The sequence below is a fragment of the Athene cunicularia genome (genome assembly GCF_003259725.1).
Source record: "Athene cunicularia isolate RWA chromosome 14 unlocalized genomic scaffold, athCun1 chr14_part1, whole genome shotgun sequence".
Lineage (NCBI taxonomy): Eukaryota > Metazoa > Chordata > Aves > Strigiformes > Strigidae > Athene > Athene cunicularia.
The window spans coordinates 16,258,745-16,273,383 of NW_020799118.1; the positions used below are offsets into that span (position 1 = coordinate 16,258,745).

The following is a 14,639-nucleotide window of genomic DNA, read 5'->3' on the forward strand; positions in this document are numbered from 1 at the left end:
GCTGCTACAGTCTCCGGGAGCAATCAGCAATTAGCCCTTCTGCTCTCGTTAGGAGAAGGGAAGTGCTTCTCCCTGACATTTTTCCACCCTTCATACCACAGGCAAGCCAGTCCCAACCAAAAAAAACACCACAAAAAAAGGGCAGCCCCTCTCCCGAGGAAGAGGAGGCACTTGCTCACCTTTTCCTTCAAACATGCCTATAAGCTGTGCCCCCATGGCCATGGCCACATTGGAGATGAGGCAGGACGCCAGCTTCTGGCTGTGGGACATCAGGTCGTAGCGGGGCGAGATAAAGAAGTAAGGGATGTAGGAGAAAAAGTAGAGGAAGCCGCCAGCAGCAGCTGCAACATTTGCTGCCAGCACAGAGAAAAGCAAAAGACAAAATGTCAATAATATGGTGATGCCATTGACTATTTCTCACCAGCTTTCCATCCAAGGAGAGTCAAGCCTTTTGCACAAAGCATGGTTACAGGGGGGCAGGAAGAGAATGTGCCCATGTCCCACGGCAAGACAGGAACAGCACCGGACCCCAACCCTGTGGTGGGCAGCTGCAGAAGCACCCTGACAACCCATCCTGGGGCCAAGCCAGCCAGATGAAGCCCTGATGCATGAGCTTGTCTGGTTTGGGAAGCGACAGTACACACATCCCTTTCTCAGGGGTAAAATGAAGCCAAAAAGGGAAAAAAGGCCCCCCTTCCACATGTCAAAGCAAGTTATCCAAAACAGAGCCCTGTGCAACCTCATGTAACTCTGGAGCTGGGCCTGGTCTGAGCAGGATGGATCGGTAACATCCAGAGCTGCCTCCCAACAAAAATTAACCACAGATTTTACAGCACAAGGCCCATAATGCCTCTCCAGCCCCACAGATCAGCAATGCAAGGAGGCAGCTGGGAAGGGACTCACCTCTCGAGAAGAAGGTGCTCACCATGAAGTTGAAGGAGATAGAGGAGATGGAGAAGACGGCAAGGAAGGTGAACACCAGTGTGGGATCGCTGTTGGTGAGCACTGCTCCCTGTTCGCTCACCTGCCGAGAGAATCTGGTCACGCCAAAGCTGCTGGAGCCGGCCATGGCTGTGGGCATGTGTGGGCAGCTGAGACCTGATGTTCTCCATGGGTTAAAGACAAACTAAGAGATGGGTGAGAATGCCCAGGCCCTCCTAGACCACACCAGAGGGAGGAAATACAAGCTGCCCTCATGTGATGTGGGGTCTAAGAGGCAGGGGAAGCCCTGCTCAGCATCCAGGCAGCCACCTCCTGCTTCTCATGGTGTGGGTACAGGCAGAGGAGAGTTCGAGTCCCTCCAAGGGTGCACAGGGCTGTTGGAGCAGGGTGGTCCTGCTCTGCATGGAGTGCCTGGGCCTCTCTGGTGCCCATGGGGTTCTCAACCCCCAGCTCCCTCCTGGAGAGGTCACCCCTACCATGAAAAACGGCTGTGGGGGGCAGCACTGTCCACCCAGCTCTGGAAAAGGCCAACTCAACTCCAGCCTCCTGTTACACACATGGAGTCCTGAGACACCAGAACAGTCCAGCCCAGAGGAGCTCTGTCATCCCTAAGCCTGGCCAGCACAGAGCTTCTGGCCTGGGGAAAGACACTCACCTTGACACAGAAGAGCACAGTGACGAAAAACACGGACACCAGGAGGAAGAGGAAGAACATGAGGAACCAGGCGCTCCAGTGCAACCAGTTGCTGAGACCCATCATGTGCATGTACTCCTGCGGGGAGGTCAGGCCATCACCCAGGGCTGCAGCCACACTTCCTGGCCACAGCCAGGGGGAGGCCCTGCTCAGGGTGGTGGTGGCTTTGCCCTGCAGCACTGGCGAGGGAGGTGGCAGCCCCAGGTCCCACCAAAGTGGTCCTGAGCAGTCTTCAGCATCGCATGGTGTCCCCCACCTCCCTGGACAGGGGCTGCCACTGCCACAGGAGAACACCTCTCCAGAGAGCTGACCTGAGCCCCAAACCACAGCAGCTGAGTCCAGCAGGGCCACCATGGCCACCTGGCAGCGGGCAGGACAGCCCCATGCCCGGGGGAAGCCAAGCCCTGCACACTTAGTCCCGCTGTCACAACCTCGGCATCAGCCGAGCTCCAACCACCCCCACAACACAACTCAGACACGTGGGTTTCTACATTCAAAAGACAAAAATCTTGCTTCCCGCACACTGAATTCTTGAATCCACAAGTGTTGCCCTCTCTGCAAGCCACCTTCTAGCCCAAGAGAAACACCAGCCCTTCAGTCCAGCAGCCTTGGCTGCACAGCAAGGCGAGCCGAGCCTCATCCTGGTAGCAGGATTAGCGACATTCCTCCCTGGGGTTTGCTAATCTGCTGCCATCCCCAGCTCCTGCTGGCTGGCTCCACACCCAACAGGGATTTTGTTCCTCATTTAAAGGCAGCACCGGCTGGCAAACGCTGCAGAGGGAGGGGAGCACCCAGATGTCCCACTGCTCACGTTACCTTTAGCTTCTTCTCCTTCTCGTGCACGACAGCTCGGACTATGTTGAGTGAGGTGTAGGTGAAGCTGAGCATAAGCAGCAAGGGCAGCTGGTTCTGGATGGCGAGGAGGAAGAGGTCGTTGACGTATGCCGGGTAGGGGAAGCGCTGCACCACCACCGTGATGTTCTCCAGCAGGCTGGTGGAGCTGGCGTTGGTGTGGTACTGCATGATGGCTCTGTCCACTGCATGCTGCACTGCCAGGAAACCTTCTCGGATGTAGCCTGCATGGCAAAAACAACACGGGGGAATAGAGACACGTGCAGGTTTTGACAGAGGCATTGACAGGAGGAGAGAAACTGCCTTTGAAGGAGGGATTGCTTGGGAAGAAGAACAAGAAACAAAAAAAGAGCTTGCAGGAAAAGCAAAATAAACATCAGTGTTGACACACTCCTGCAGAGGGGCACAAGAAGGACTTAAATCACAGCAATTTAAACCTTTCATAATCATCATTTAAGAGCAGCTGGTAGGAAAACTCAATTTAAACTGCAGTCGCCTTTCTGCAGGCACAGCTTTATTTCTGTAAGAGAGGAGATTCTCCATCATCATTAACCACTACCAATGTCACCGAGTTTGTATGTGGTCCCTTTTTTCATAAACCAAGAGAATGTATGACACTCTGCAGGTTTTGTTGAGGAAGAATATATCCCATTACTCACACACTTGGCTTAAATTTTTGTGCATTAGAAAACAGTGAAAGATTTTTAATTTTCAACTAGTTTATTTTTAGGTGGGATCTCTGCCACATGTTACTTGAATGGAAACTGAAATTCTGCTGAAAAGCCCCAAATGAGCATTTTGAAAGTTAGCTGCTTAAAATGACCTAGACAGAGAAGGAAAAAAGTAAGAATAAGAGATCGTGAACAATGTTTTATATTAACTAATTTACTAAAGAAACACTGTAGCAAGGGAATTGATCCGAGCTCCTGGTCACCCTGTCCTGCAGAACATTTGAACCAGCAGACACAGTGCTCTCGGGCTCGGGTTTATTTACACGGTGTGAGCAAAACCTGTTCACCCGCTTTCTCAGCCTCTCAATCTTTTCCTTGATATTGCTATTGAATGATGGAAGGAGAAAGCCAACCAAGGGAAATATTCCCTTTGCAGCCGCAGAGGAAGTTCTCAAAAAAGCAAGTGCTAAGCCAGCGCCAGCTCTGGCAATGTCCCCACTGCCTCCTGCTCGGGCAGTGGTTTGGCTTTCCTTAAAAACCTATGCTCAAACCACAGAATTGCTCTATTTACTTTTAAAGTATTTAAGCAGCATGATAAACACTGAGCAGTTGGGGCCCTGAAAAAAATTTTCCATTAAAAATATAAAGAGAAAAAAATAATTCACATAAGTAAAATTTATTCTTATCCAACTCTGCTCAGCAGAGGTACACAGAGGCCAGCAGTGCTCAAGAAGTCACAGGATAAAATGTAAATAAATACTATAAATAACATAATAAATAATTCAAATATTGAAATTAAATTAATTCAAAAAATAATTTTAAAATTAATTTATTTTTTAAAAATTAACCCCATCTCAGATCCTCAGTGAATCTCTCTAATGAGCTGAGCTGCTGTACAGAAAACGACACCTATCTCTTTGCTCGTGAAATAGCCGGTGGCAGAGGAGAAGCGGCCCTCACCTGGTGTCCCCCCATCAGCAAACTTGGCCTCCCGGGGACCGGGCAGCTGGAAGAGTGGGAAGAGGTAGCTGGTGTGCCAGTCCCGGTCCAGGTTGGGGTTCAGCCCCGTCTGTTCGCTCCGCGGCGCGTTCCTCGGGCTGTACTTGAAGCGCAGCTCATAGCTGACCTGGAAGGAGCACACAGAGGGGGTTGCAGGCAGGACATGAAGAAGCCAAGCCGGGAACACAGAGGGCAGGAGGAGCCCTGGCTCCGCTCACCTGGAGGGGCAGCGGGGCCGAGCTCTGCTGGAAGCGGTGCTTGAACACGATGGCGGCCAGCACGCTGCCCGAGCGGTTGTCTGACTTGACATACTCCTCAAAGTCCCGCTCTGAGGCAAAGCCCTGAGCTGCAGAGGGAGGAAAAACAGAGATGCAGACACAGAGCACAGCAACTCCTCGCGGGCATCAGCTCAACCACCACCGAAAAGATGATTTTGGTCCAGGACAGGAGGGATGCGCTTCAGCCAGAGCTGGGAAACACCCGCAGCTGTCAGACACGGGGTGTTTATATGGGACACTGCTGTACCCATCACACATGCAGATGATTCCTCCTCCTCGAGAGGAGACAGTTCTCCTTTCAGAGAAAATCCTAGCGTTATCTTCAGCTTGGAACATGAAGCGCTAAAATTTGCTGTGCAATAACATTTCCAAAAATACTTTTTCTCAGTGAACTGACAGTCACTTTCTTTAACTATTTTAGGGCAATATTTTTCTAGATGGAAACTGCAACAAAATGCAACCAAAAATCAAAACCAAAATCCTGTAGTTTTAGTGAAACAAAAATAAAACCATTGCCTTGAAGTTCTGAAAAAAAAAGATGCACCCCAGGAGCAGAGCATCAGGATGTATCAGAGCAGAAAATGGTACCAATTTCTTGTGTGGAAACTGCAGCTCCCGGCCCCTTCTCACCTCTGATGCTGATGGGTAAAGCTCTCTCCACTGCCTCGGCAATGCTCCTGACAGCGCTGCTGTTGGAGGGGACGTAAGCCAGCTCCCAGGGGTTGCTGGGGTGCCGGCGGTAGAAGAAGCCTGGCAGGTCATCCACAGACTCAGGGGGGTAGACAGTGGCATTGGGGTGGCTGATGGAGTGCACCCGGTGCCGCAGGGCTATCAGGATGGCAGCGAAGAGCAGTGGCAGGCAGATTTCTATGACTGTCACCAAGATCTGCCGTTTCTGCAGGAAAGAAAAAGATATAAAAAAAGAAGATGTAAACACTGAAGGTAGATCAAACACAGCAACAGGGTTCAGGGCATGCAAATGCCACGTGGCAGAAGCATTCCTGCATTTCACAAGGTTTTACCACCTGGGTTTTTCCAGAGCCCAGGTACAACACTGTGCTGGTTCCCACATCCTTCAGGACTTTCCAGCCAAGGTGTTCCCTACCCTAAACACCGCTCTGTCTCAAGCTACCCTCCTTTAGAGCCTTCCCCACCATGCTGCTGGGTTTGAATGAGCTGAGCTGGTCGTTTGCACTTTCCCTGGTCAATGGGGCTCTGCCCAGGAGCAGGCAGCGCTCCGTGCTTGCCTAAACTACTCCTGCAGGCAACCATAGCAATGTACCTCCTGCAAGGAGGGTCTGTGCCACAGAGACCAGTCACTGCTGGGAGAACGAAGGGATCAACTTCTGCCACAGCAGAACCACCTTACCCAACACTTTAAGTTGGGAGCTGAAACTACTGTAATTAAATGAAAGGCTGTGACGACTAAGCAGTGGGGAGGTAAAGCAGAGAGCAGCAAAGCTACTGCAGCCAGTAATGTCTTTGCTGCTGAAGCTTAGGACAGGACACATCCCAGCCCACGGTGGGACCTCACAGAGCCTCTGGCTACAGGCATCGGTGTCCCTGCACAGCACCAAGAACATACCCACGAGCTCAGCCTCCAACCCAAGGCCTGCCTGCACTAAACACTGTGGCTTATTTATTTTTTTAACTGAGGTTCAAGCAACCAGACAATGAACTCGAGTCCAGTGAACGTACTCAGGCAACCAAGTCAGAGCACGACCCTCCAGTGGTTTCTCCCAGGGCTGCCTCTGCTGCAAACTTCCCACCAGCTAAGACCTGCCACAAAGCCAGGTTAACTAACATCCAAGCCAAGTTAATTAGCAGTTAAAACACTGCTCATCCCAGGGGAACTGGGGTCACCTCTGACCGCAGGGGCAGGGGGAGCAGCAGTCCTGACCAGCCCCATGCACACCCACGTGCCTGCAGTGCAACCCACCTGGGCTGTTTTCCTGCAGGTGCCAGCACATGCTGCTGACCGATGGATTTATGTTTTGTAAGATCCCTGCAAAGGTGGCACTTGCCTCCAAGGAAGGGAGCAGTGAGCACCAGGCTGCTCCCACTGCTGCATCACCCAGCTGGGGCAGGGATGGGAGAGGGAAGAAGGGCCCAGAGCTCGGCCGGGCACACCACATCCCACCGTGGGTAGGAGGGCAGGGCTCAGCCCCGTGCCTGCTGCAGGGGCAGCAGTCAGGTTTGCGTAGAAGAGGTGAAATCTGGACCTAGATGCCTTACTTCCTCCTGCAAACTGAGCTGCCTTCACCCAAGCCCAGCCCAGGCACAAGAGCAGCACAGCACATGCCAAACCTCACCGCAGCAACAGCTCACGAGACGTCCCGGCAGCAGCAGGGAGCGGCCCTGGGAGCAGGGATTCAGGGCTGCTCACTTGGGGCACACACCCACAGCAGAAGCACCAGCATTAACCTCCTCTGCAGGCTGTGGCTAAGATGGGCTTTACAAGACATGGGGGGTTTTCCACCTTCCCACTCCGCCAGGTTGAAAAGAGGAGACACAACAGGCAAGAAGAGCACCAAGAGGTTTATTCTCACAACTTTGCTGCCTCAGCAATTGTTTTTTTCTGGCAGCGCAGCCTCTCCCTGCCACCTTGTTAACTCACCTCCTGTCTGGCACCGCAGCTGCCTGCACAGCCGTGCCCCAGCCTGGGCTGCAGCAGGGTTTGCGGTGCTACCACAAACACGCCAGGTACCCAGAATCATCTCAGTTGGAAAAGCCCTTGAAGCTCCTCCAGTCCAACCATGACCCTCCCCCTGACTGTTCCCAACTCCACCAGATCCCTCAGCGCTGGGTCAACCCCTCCAGGGATGGGGACTCCCCTCTGCCCTGGGCAGCCCATTCCAACGACCAACAGCCCCTTCTGCAAAGAAATCCTTCCTCAGAGCCAGCCTGACCCTGCCCTGGGCAGCTTGAGGCCATTCCCTCTTGTCCTGGCGCTGTTTCCTTGGTTCAAAAGACTCATCCCCCCTCTCTGCACCCTCCTGGCAGGGAGTTGCAGAGGGCCAGGAGGTCTCCCCTCAGCCTCCTCTTCTCCAGACTAAACCCCCCCAGTTCCCCCAGCCGCTCCCCAGCAGACCTGTGCTCCAGACCCTGCCCCAGCTCCGTTGCCCTTCTCTGGACACGCTCGAGTCATTCAATGGCCTTTTTGGGGTGAGGGGCCCAAAACTGAACCCAGGAATCGAGGGGCGGCCTCACCAGTGCCGAGTACAGGGGTCAGATCCCTTCCCTGTCCCTGCTGGCCATGCTATTGCTGACACAAGCCAGGATGCCATTGGCCTCCTTGGCCACCTGGGCACACTGCTGGATCATGTTCAGCCACCTGGCAATCCCCCCCTCCCAGGTCCCTCTCTGACTGGCAGCTCTCCAGTCACTCCTCCCCAAGCCTGTAGCGCTGCTGGAGGTTGTTGTGGCCCAAGGGCAGCCCCCGGCATTTGCCCTCAGTGAAACTCCCCCAGTTGGCCTCAGCCCATGGCTCCAGCTTGTCCAGGTCTCTCTGCAGAGCCTCCCTGCCCTCGAGCAGATCAACACTCCCACCCAGCTGGGTGTCATCTGCAAACTGACTTAGGGTGTCCTCGATCCCCTCATCTAGATCATCAATAAAGATGTTAAACAGGAGCGGCCCCAAAACCCAGCCCTGGGGGACACCACTCGTGACCAAGCGTACAGGGCGAGCATGCTGCAGGCAGGGCACAGCTGTCAGGGCTCCTCTCCTGCCTGCACTGACCGCGTGCCGGAGGCAGCACCCCCACTGCCACAAAAGCTCCTTCAGCTCTGCAAACACCAAGCACTGAGCTGTGCTCAGTGGAGTTATACCTCCCAACCCTCTGCAGAACAAAAAAAGGGTTTATTTTTCAAATGAGGGTGGAAAGCAGCAACAAGTAGGGCAGGTTAAGGTGGGCACAGTCTCCGGTGGGGCAGGAACAGAGCCCTGAGCACAGACCAGCCCAGATCCCCAGAAAGGGCAGCAGCTGGGGTGAATTGGCTCTGGCCAGTTTGTCAGGAGCGGCCATGCAGCATCGCCCCAGCGCTCAGCACCCACTGCCAAAGCCAAAAACCCCTCGTTGGGCTTCCCCTGGGAAGAGCTGCCGGACCACAGGCAGGGACCAGTCGCTGCTGCAGCCAGCCCCAGGGGAAAAAGGAGCCTTTGCAAAGGCCATGCTCATAAAAGCAAATGTCTGATGGTCTTACAATGCAGCTCTAGCAGACCAGCTGCCTCCCACTGATTTACTACCGTATTAACCCCCTCTAAGTCTCCTGGGTTGTCTCCAGAGCAGCTGCCTGGCTCCCCGCACTCGCAGGCTGACACACATTTACCAGGGCAGGCTTTCACTGCTGCACAAGTCATTTAAGCTGCTGTATTTGAGGTGACGGGGACACTCATCCATAAATCACCACCTCCTCCTGGCCAGGGCTGCCCCGGCTTTGAGCGAGCCACATGTCCCAGCATCCATAGTCACACTGGGGTGATGATGGCTTGGGTGCTTGGCATCGTCATCAGGAGCAGACTTTTTGGTGGAGACTTGAGAGGAGCAAACACTCCAGGTTGTATTCTGGCATAGCAGATCTGAGTCAGCCCGTGGCCTTGGAAAACATCAAGAGGTGCCCCTGCCCCAGAGCACACCCAGAAAATGATGCTATTTCCCCGCAGAGGGGATGGGGGATTGTCCTGGGGTGTACAAGGGGGATTCACAGGACTGGCCAGCTTGCACACCCACAGAGCATGCTACTGCCTGCAAATCAGACCTGCTGCCGGTCCCTTTGGTCACACCCTAGCCCTGCTGCCTGCTCCCTACCCTGCCGGAAGGCCAGGCAAAGGCCGCCCAGCCAGCCCTTCCCTCTCCCTTTTGTTTATTTTTAAAGCAACATCGTGCTGATCCACAGAAGGGTAATTGAAAGTGTAAAGCCAGGCTGCGGCGATCTCTGCTCCCTCCTCTTCCGCTGCCCTCTGCCAGGGCTGGCTCCGGGTCCCAGCAGAGCCGCAGCATCCGCACGCTGCTTAAAGGCGCTGCAGCCTCGTCCAGTGGCGGGCGAGACGCTGCCAGTCAGCAGGGCAGAGAGGCCCCGAGTCCCGAAATCTCTCAACATTAGCCAGCTGCCACACAGAGACCTGGGCTGGGAGCAGATGCCAGGAGCATGGTTGTTTAATATTTTTAAGACCCTCAGAAGCTGCTTCTGAGGGCTGTAGAAAGTAACAGAGGAAAAGAAGCCTGGGTCCCAGGAGGTTTAGAGGCACTGTGGAGCAATCAGCACCTCCAGAGGTGGCTGTGTAACAAGATAGCTCAAGAAACCCACTGCGTGTGCAAGTTAGCTGGCCCTGCGAGAAGGGGGAGTTGAACTCCTGGCCGAACTGCAGGAGGGGAATGGCACAGCGTGCACTTGAGGGGACAGGGACAACTGAGCACACAGCCCTGCCTGCAACTCCTGAGCACAAAAAAAAGGACAACACCACATCCACAAACACCCCCCCCCCCCCCCCCCCCCAGTTTTCCTCCAGGAGATGCTCTGGGCTCATGGTGAAGATCTGCTGGAGAACCAAGACCCATGTCAAGCTCTGATGTCCCCACACAGGTCACAGAGGCAGCTCCCTGAGAGCACGGCACCAGCCTACCTGCAGGATATAATTCTTCCAGAGCAGCAGCCCAAACTGCCTGAGAACAACCATCCTTCCATCAGAAGGGGACCGCTGCCACCGCTCTGCAGGACCCTGGAAGAGAGGAAAGAGCTGTGAAGGCCAAGCGCTTGTGGACCCAGGCAGCAGGAGGGCAGCATCCCTCATCCCACCCAGCCAGCAACACAAGGGCAGCTCTCTGTTTCCAGCCTGATGTTGCAACAGCTGGCTTGGCCCCAAACAGGGGAAAGTAACTGTCGTGCTCCCTCTCCAAGGGTCAGTACTGACCCATAAAAGCCAGACCTTGTTTCTGGCACAATCTGTTCCCAGTTGTTGGCATGAACCAAGCTGCAAGAGAGGGAGGTTGCTGTTCAGAAACCCAGGCTGCCAGCATCAGGTGTCTAGCAGGCGCAGGCAGGGAGCAGCTTTCCTTAAGCAGTGGGAGCACAGAGTCACAGAACTGCAAACACTAGCCTAAGGCCACCAAACTCCTTGCAGCCCAATATTTTAGGACTGGTGAAGATTTCAAGTTGTGCCTCCACTTCCCACAACATTTTGTATCACTAACAGTGCCCTCCCATCAGAAACTCTCCTGGGAGAGGGAAGGATAAGAAAAATGCAGGGAAGCAGAAGGGAAAGTTGACGCTTGAGGATCATACACCCACGTCATCTCCATCCTGGGAAGCATCTGCCATCACTCCAAGTTCATTTGCAGTGGTGTTTCCTGACCAAGCACTGCTGTCCCACCAGGAGACGGGCTGTGATTACATGCTTGCCACAAGTCACCCAGCAGTGTGGCAGAGAGAAGGGGCAACCCTGGAACAAGCAGAGCCGCCTGCCCATGCTGCTGGACACAGGGCAGCCCCCAGCTGAGCAGCCCCTCAGCCCTTGAGCACGGCAAACCCCCTCTTCCCACAGCGATGGGGCCGACCTGCATCACAGCAGCACCCACCAGACCCGCTGCACCCTCCATGAGTGGGCAGCTGCCAGGTTCATCTCTGAGAGCCTGTACTCCAAAGCCTGGCAGCACCGAAAGCCTCCGCAGAGCCCAGGACGGACATGGTGCCAACCAGCAACGCCCCAGGAGATGCTTAGCAGCACATTTTCCAGCCCCAGTCAGGATGGTATCAGCTCCTTGGATCCAGCCAGCACCCACCAACCTCAGCCCGGAGTTTAGGGTGCCACAGCGAGAGGAGAGAAGGTTGGCAACCCAGCCTGCCCAACCCTCACTCCCGGATGGGTGACTGGTAAATGCACATTGTGAGCAGAGCACTGACAACTGGGAGCAACTGAGCTGCAGCAAGAGCAAGCTAAAATTCACATCTGTCTGCAGAGAAAGCAACAACCATCCATCCATGATCTGCCCTATGCAACTACCTTGAGCCCTCCAGAAGCATCCTCCTGGCTTGACACGCACCTTCCCATCCCCAAACCAAATCCCAGGTTTGTTCTCAGAGTAAAAAAAACCCTCTCTTCGCCACTTCATGCACAGAAATCAGATTCCTGCCACAGTAAGGGACATCTGTGCTCAAGGACCCTTCTCTAGGCAGAAAATAACCCAGGGGTGTTCCACCCCTGCAGCCCAGAAAAGCCTGTCAGACACCCCCCTGGGCAGCAAGCAGGGAAGGAACAGCAAAGGTGACTTTCCAACGGTGGCTGCTGCTAGATTTCAGCTTAAACACCTCCAAGCTCATCACAAAGTGGCATGTCTCCAGCTGGCCTCTGGTCCACACATGCCATGGCAGAAGTGCCACCAGGCTGCCACATGACCCCACAGCAGGTCCCCCAGCCCCACGCACCCACATACCATGGCAGGATCTGACACATCTCCAAATGAGCCCCCCTAGGAGCAGAAACCTTCCTCACACACTCACTTGAAAGGAATCCAGAGCAAATCAAGGGAATCAAACTTTTCACTTGTTTTAAAGACGACAAACGCGACGGGTCAGACTGGAGAAGGCTGCTGCCCTTGCAGAGATCCCACCTCCTGCTCCTGCGTCCCTCCTGGCTGCTCGCCCCGCCGCACCCTCAAACACAATCTGACCCCCGCCCCCTTCCCCGGATCTTACAGTTGCTATGGGGCTGGTACGTCCCTAAGAAAATGTCAAGCAGCTCTTGGGTAACACAAACACTACACAAAGTCAGAAAACCTCATTATTGTCAATAAACTTTTTCCAAGCTTTTGAGTGTTTCAAGAAAACCTGTACTGGACCTTTTACTTGTGAGAAGGAAGAAGCTCAGCTACAACAGGGCTATTCCGATTTGAGAATAAAAATGGTTTTCCAGGCTTTGGGCATCCACAGAAATGATTTTTTACAACCCAAAAGGGAAAACCCTTTTTTGGAAGGTGCTGCCTGGATCAGCCCCAAGATGCCTGTGACCACAGGCAGTTCAGACAGCGTCCCCGGCACCCCCCATCCGTGTCAGGACCACCTTTGGTAGGAAAGGAGGGCTGCGCACAGCTGGTTCAAGATGAGCTCAGAGACACTGCTTGTACCTTTCAGGACACCCCACGATGCACTTGCCTACTTGTGTGGCGTCAGGCCACGCTCTCCCCTCCAGAGATGCTCTCCTGTCTGCACTGCGTGCTGCATGGGAGGAATGACTTTCCCAGTAAGAGTTACAAAGATCTGGGGGGAGAAGGAGACAGACCACCACCAGCTACTGGGAGAACAACCCAGTTCCTCTTTGCCTCGCTGGAAATACCCTGCTCTCCACAGCTGGCTGCGGTGGGAGGAAGAACCTCCTAAATAAGTGAGCACGGATTCACCCTGGCCATCCCCAGGGAGGTCAGCGAGGAAGGAGACCCTCCTGCCTGCCTGCTTGCCCGCAGCCCAGACGGGTGGAAGCCAGGCAGGTCCTCGCTGCCAGGCCAGCACCACCAGCCCCCACCATCCCACCGAGTAATGGAGCCATGCCAGGTAATGTGGCAGCAGTGCCAGCTGCCAGCCCAGTGCTCTCCTGCTGGTGGATTTAGATGAAGACAGGCTGAGGATCGGCAGGGATCAAGGTCACAGCATCCCACCTCCTGACCCACTTCCACATTCCTCGTCGCCAGGAGCCGGACATCCCCAGCCACCGTCTCAGCGGAAAGGGCTGGGTGAGCCGAGCAAAGGCCACGTGCTCCTGGGAGCTGGCAGTTATTTTAGAGCACTCGCAGCATTTCTGCTCTTCTGATGTCCTGTTCCCATAGAAACGAGGCCTGGAAATGGCAGACGTTGCCTTTTTTTTTTTTGATAAAATCAACGTTTCTCCCCACTGACTTGCAGAAGCACCATGTCATCCCTAGAAGATGAGCTGCAGATCCTGTCGGGCATCTCCATCCCCGTGGCCGTGCCAGGGACTGCACAGTGACCGGGGTGGTGGCATTATATACCCAGCAAGGGCTGTCAGTAACCAGGTGCTTCTCACGCTGCTGCTGGAGCAGGAAACGCCTCTCTGTTCCCCACAGCACCCATACGGGAAACTAAAAGCACGAGTAGCCATGGTGAGGAGAAGGATTTTTTTTTTTTTAGCCAGCGTTTTCAGGAAGAGTGTGTGATTTCTGACGCCTGCATGTCCAGAAAGTCCCATCTCCTACAGCGGGGTCTTGCAAAAAAGCAGCCAGGGCTGGTGACCACCAGCCTGGCCACAGGAGCTCAGCAGCACACAGCTCTCACTGCTTCTCCCTCTCACCCTTCACAGAGATGCAAGAGTCACAACACAGCCAGACCATAAAAACCCCACCTACCGCAGCATGACAGGTTCTGCAAACAGAGCAATAAAACTTTCTAGGAGGTTGCAAACCTGGCGGGGTGCAAGGGGCCACTGACCCAGCGCCGGCACCAAGCACACAGGACCCAGGAGTCTCGCAGCCCTCTGCAAAACCAGCCCTCCACTGAGTCCCCTGCAGAGCTGGTTTTTTTTTCCCCAGACGGGAACTTCAGACTTTAAAATATAGAAGTAAACACAAACAGCACCAGTGCCAGGACCCACTGGCAGAACCGTGGCCTCAGTTTCGGGCCTGGCCAGTGGCCCAGCACGAGGCAAGGAAGAGGCCGGTGGGCCCGGGGACCCTGGCAGGCTCCTGGGTGACCGAATCATGTCCACAAGCCCCTGTGCTCAGGCGGCAGCAGGAGGAGGGAAGAAGCTGCTGCATCAGAGCTGGTCATACCCTTTGCTTTAAAAATATCCTTGCACAGTTGCACGTAAACAGCCAAACTCTCTGCAGATTCAGCGGCCTCATGGATTTGGTAAAGGAACAAGGTCTGGAGCTCGATGGGGGTTTTCTTGTGAGCCCTCATACAAACCATCCCCTGCCTCTCAGTTGCCACCCAGGCACGCTGCAAGCCCACGTCAAACAACGCCCAGGTGAGCTCCCTCCCCTCGGGGGCTACCTGGGTTTGGGCTGCGCTTGCCGTGGGCTAAGAGCAGACACAGAAACAGCCGGCGAAGCGGTGCTACCACACACCCGAACCCTGGAGACCCGAGCCGCGGCCTGTTTGCCCTCTCGGGAAGCCGTGGCTACCGGCGGCCCCTGCCTGGCCAGAGGCGCCGGGGCGCAGCCGGGTGCCAGCGGGGCTCGCTCGGGCACTGACACC

The 14,639-nt window shown here is 54.8% G+C and overlaps 1 protein-coding gene across 1 annotated transcript in view; it reads right to left on the reverse strand.

Annotated features, from left to right (window-relative positions):
* ABCA3 (ATP binding cassette subfamily A member 3) overlaps positions 1-10,152 on the reverse strand; it is a 28,993-nt gene extending 18,841 nt beyond the window's left edge. The window contains exons 1-8 of the mRNA XM_026858972.1: positions 10,060-10,152; positions 5,067-5,331; positions 4,377-4,504; positions 4,120-4,285; positions 2,453-2,712; positions 1,598-1,714; positions 904-1,024; positions 180-353 (exon numbers count right to left, since the gene is read on the reverse strand). Coding sequence (XP_026714773.1) covers positions 180-353; positions 904-1,024; positions 1,598-1,714; positions 2,453-2,712; positions 4,120-4,285; positions 4,377-4,504; positions 5,067-5,331; positions 10,060-10,113 — 1,285 coding nt within the window. The 5' untranslated portion in view covers positions 10,114-10,152. The remainder of the gene's footprint in view (positions 1-179; positions 354-903; positions 1,025-1,597; positions 1,715-2,452; positions 2,713-4,119; positions 4,286-4,376; positions 4,505-5,066; positions 5,332-10,059) is intronic.
* Between the last annotated feature and the right edge of the window lie 4,487 nt (positions 10,153-14,639).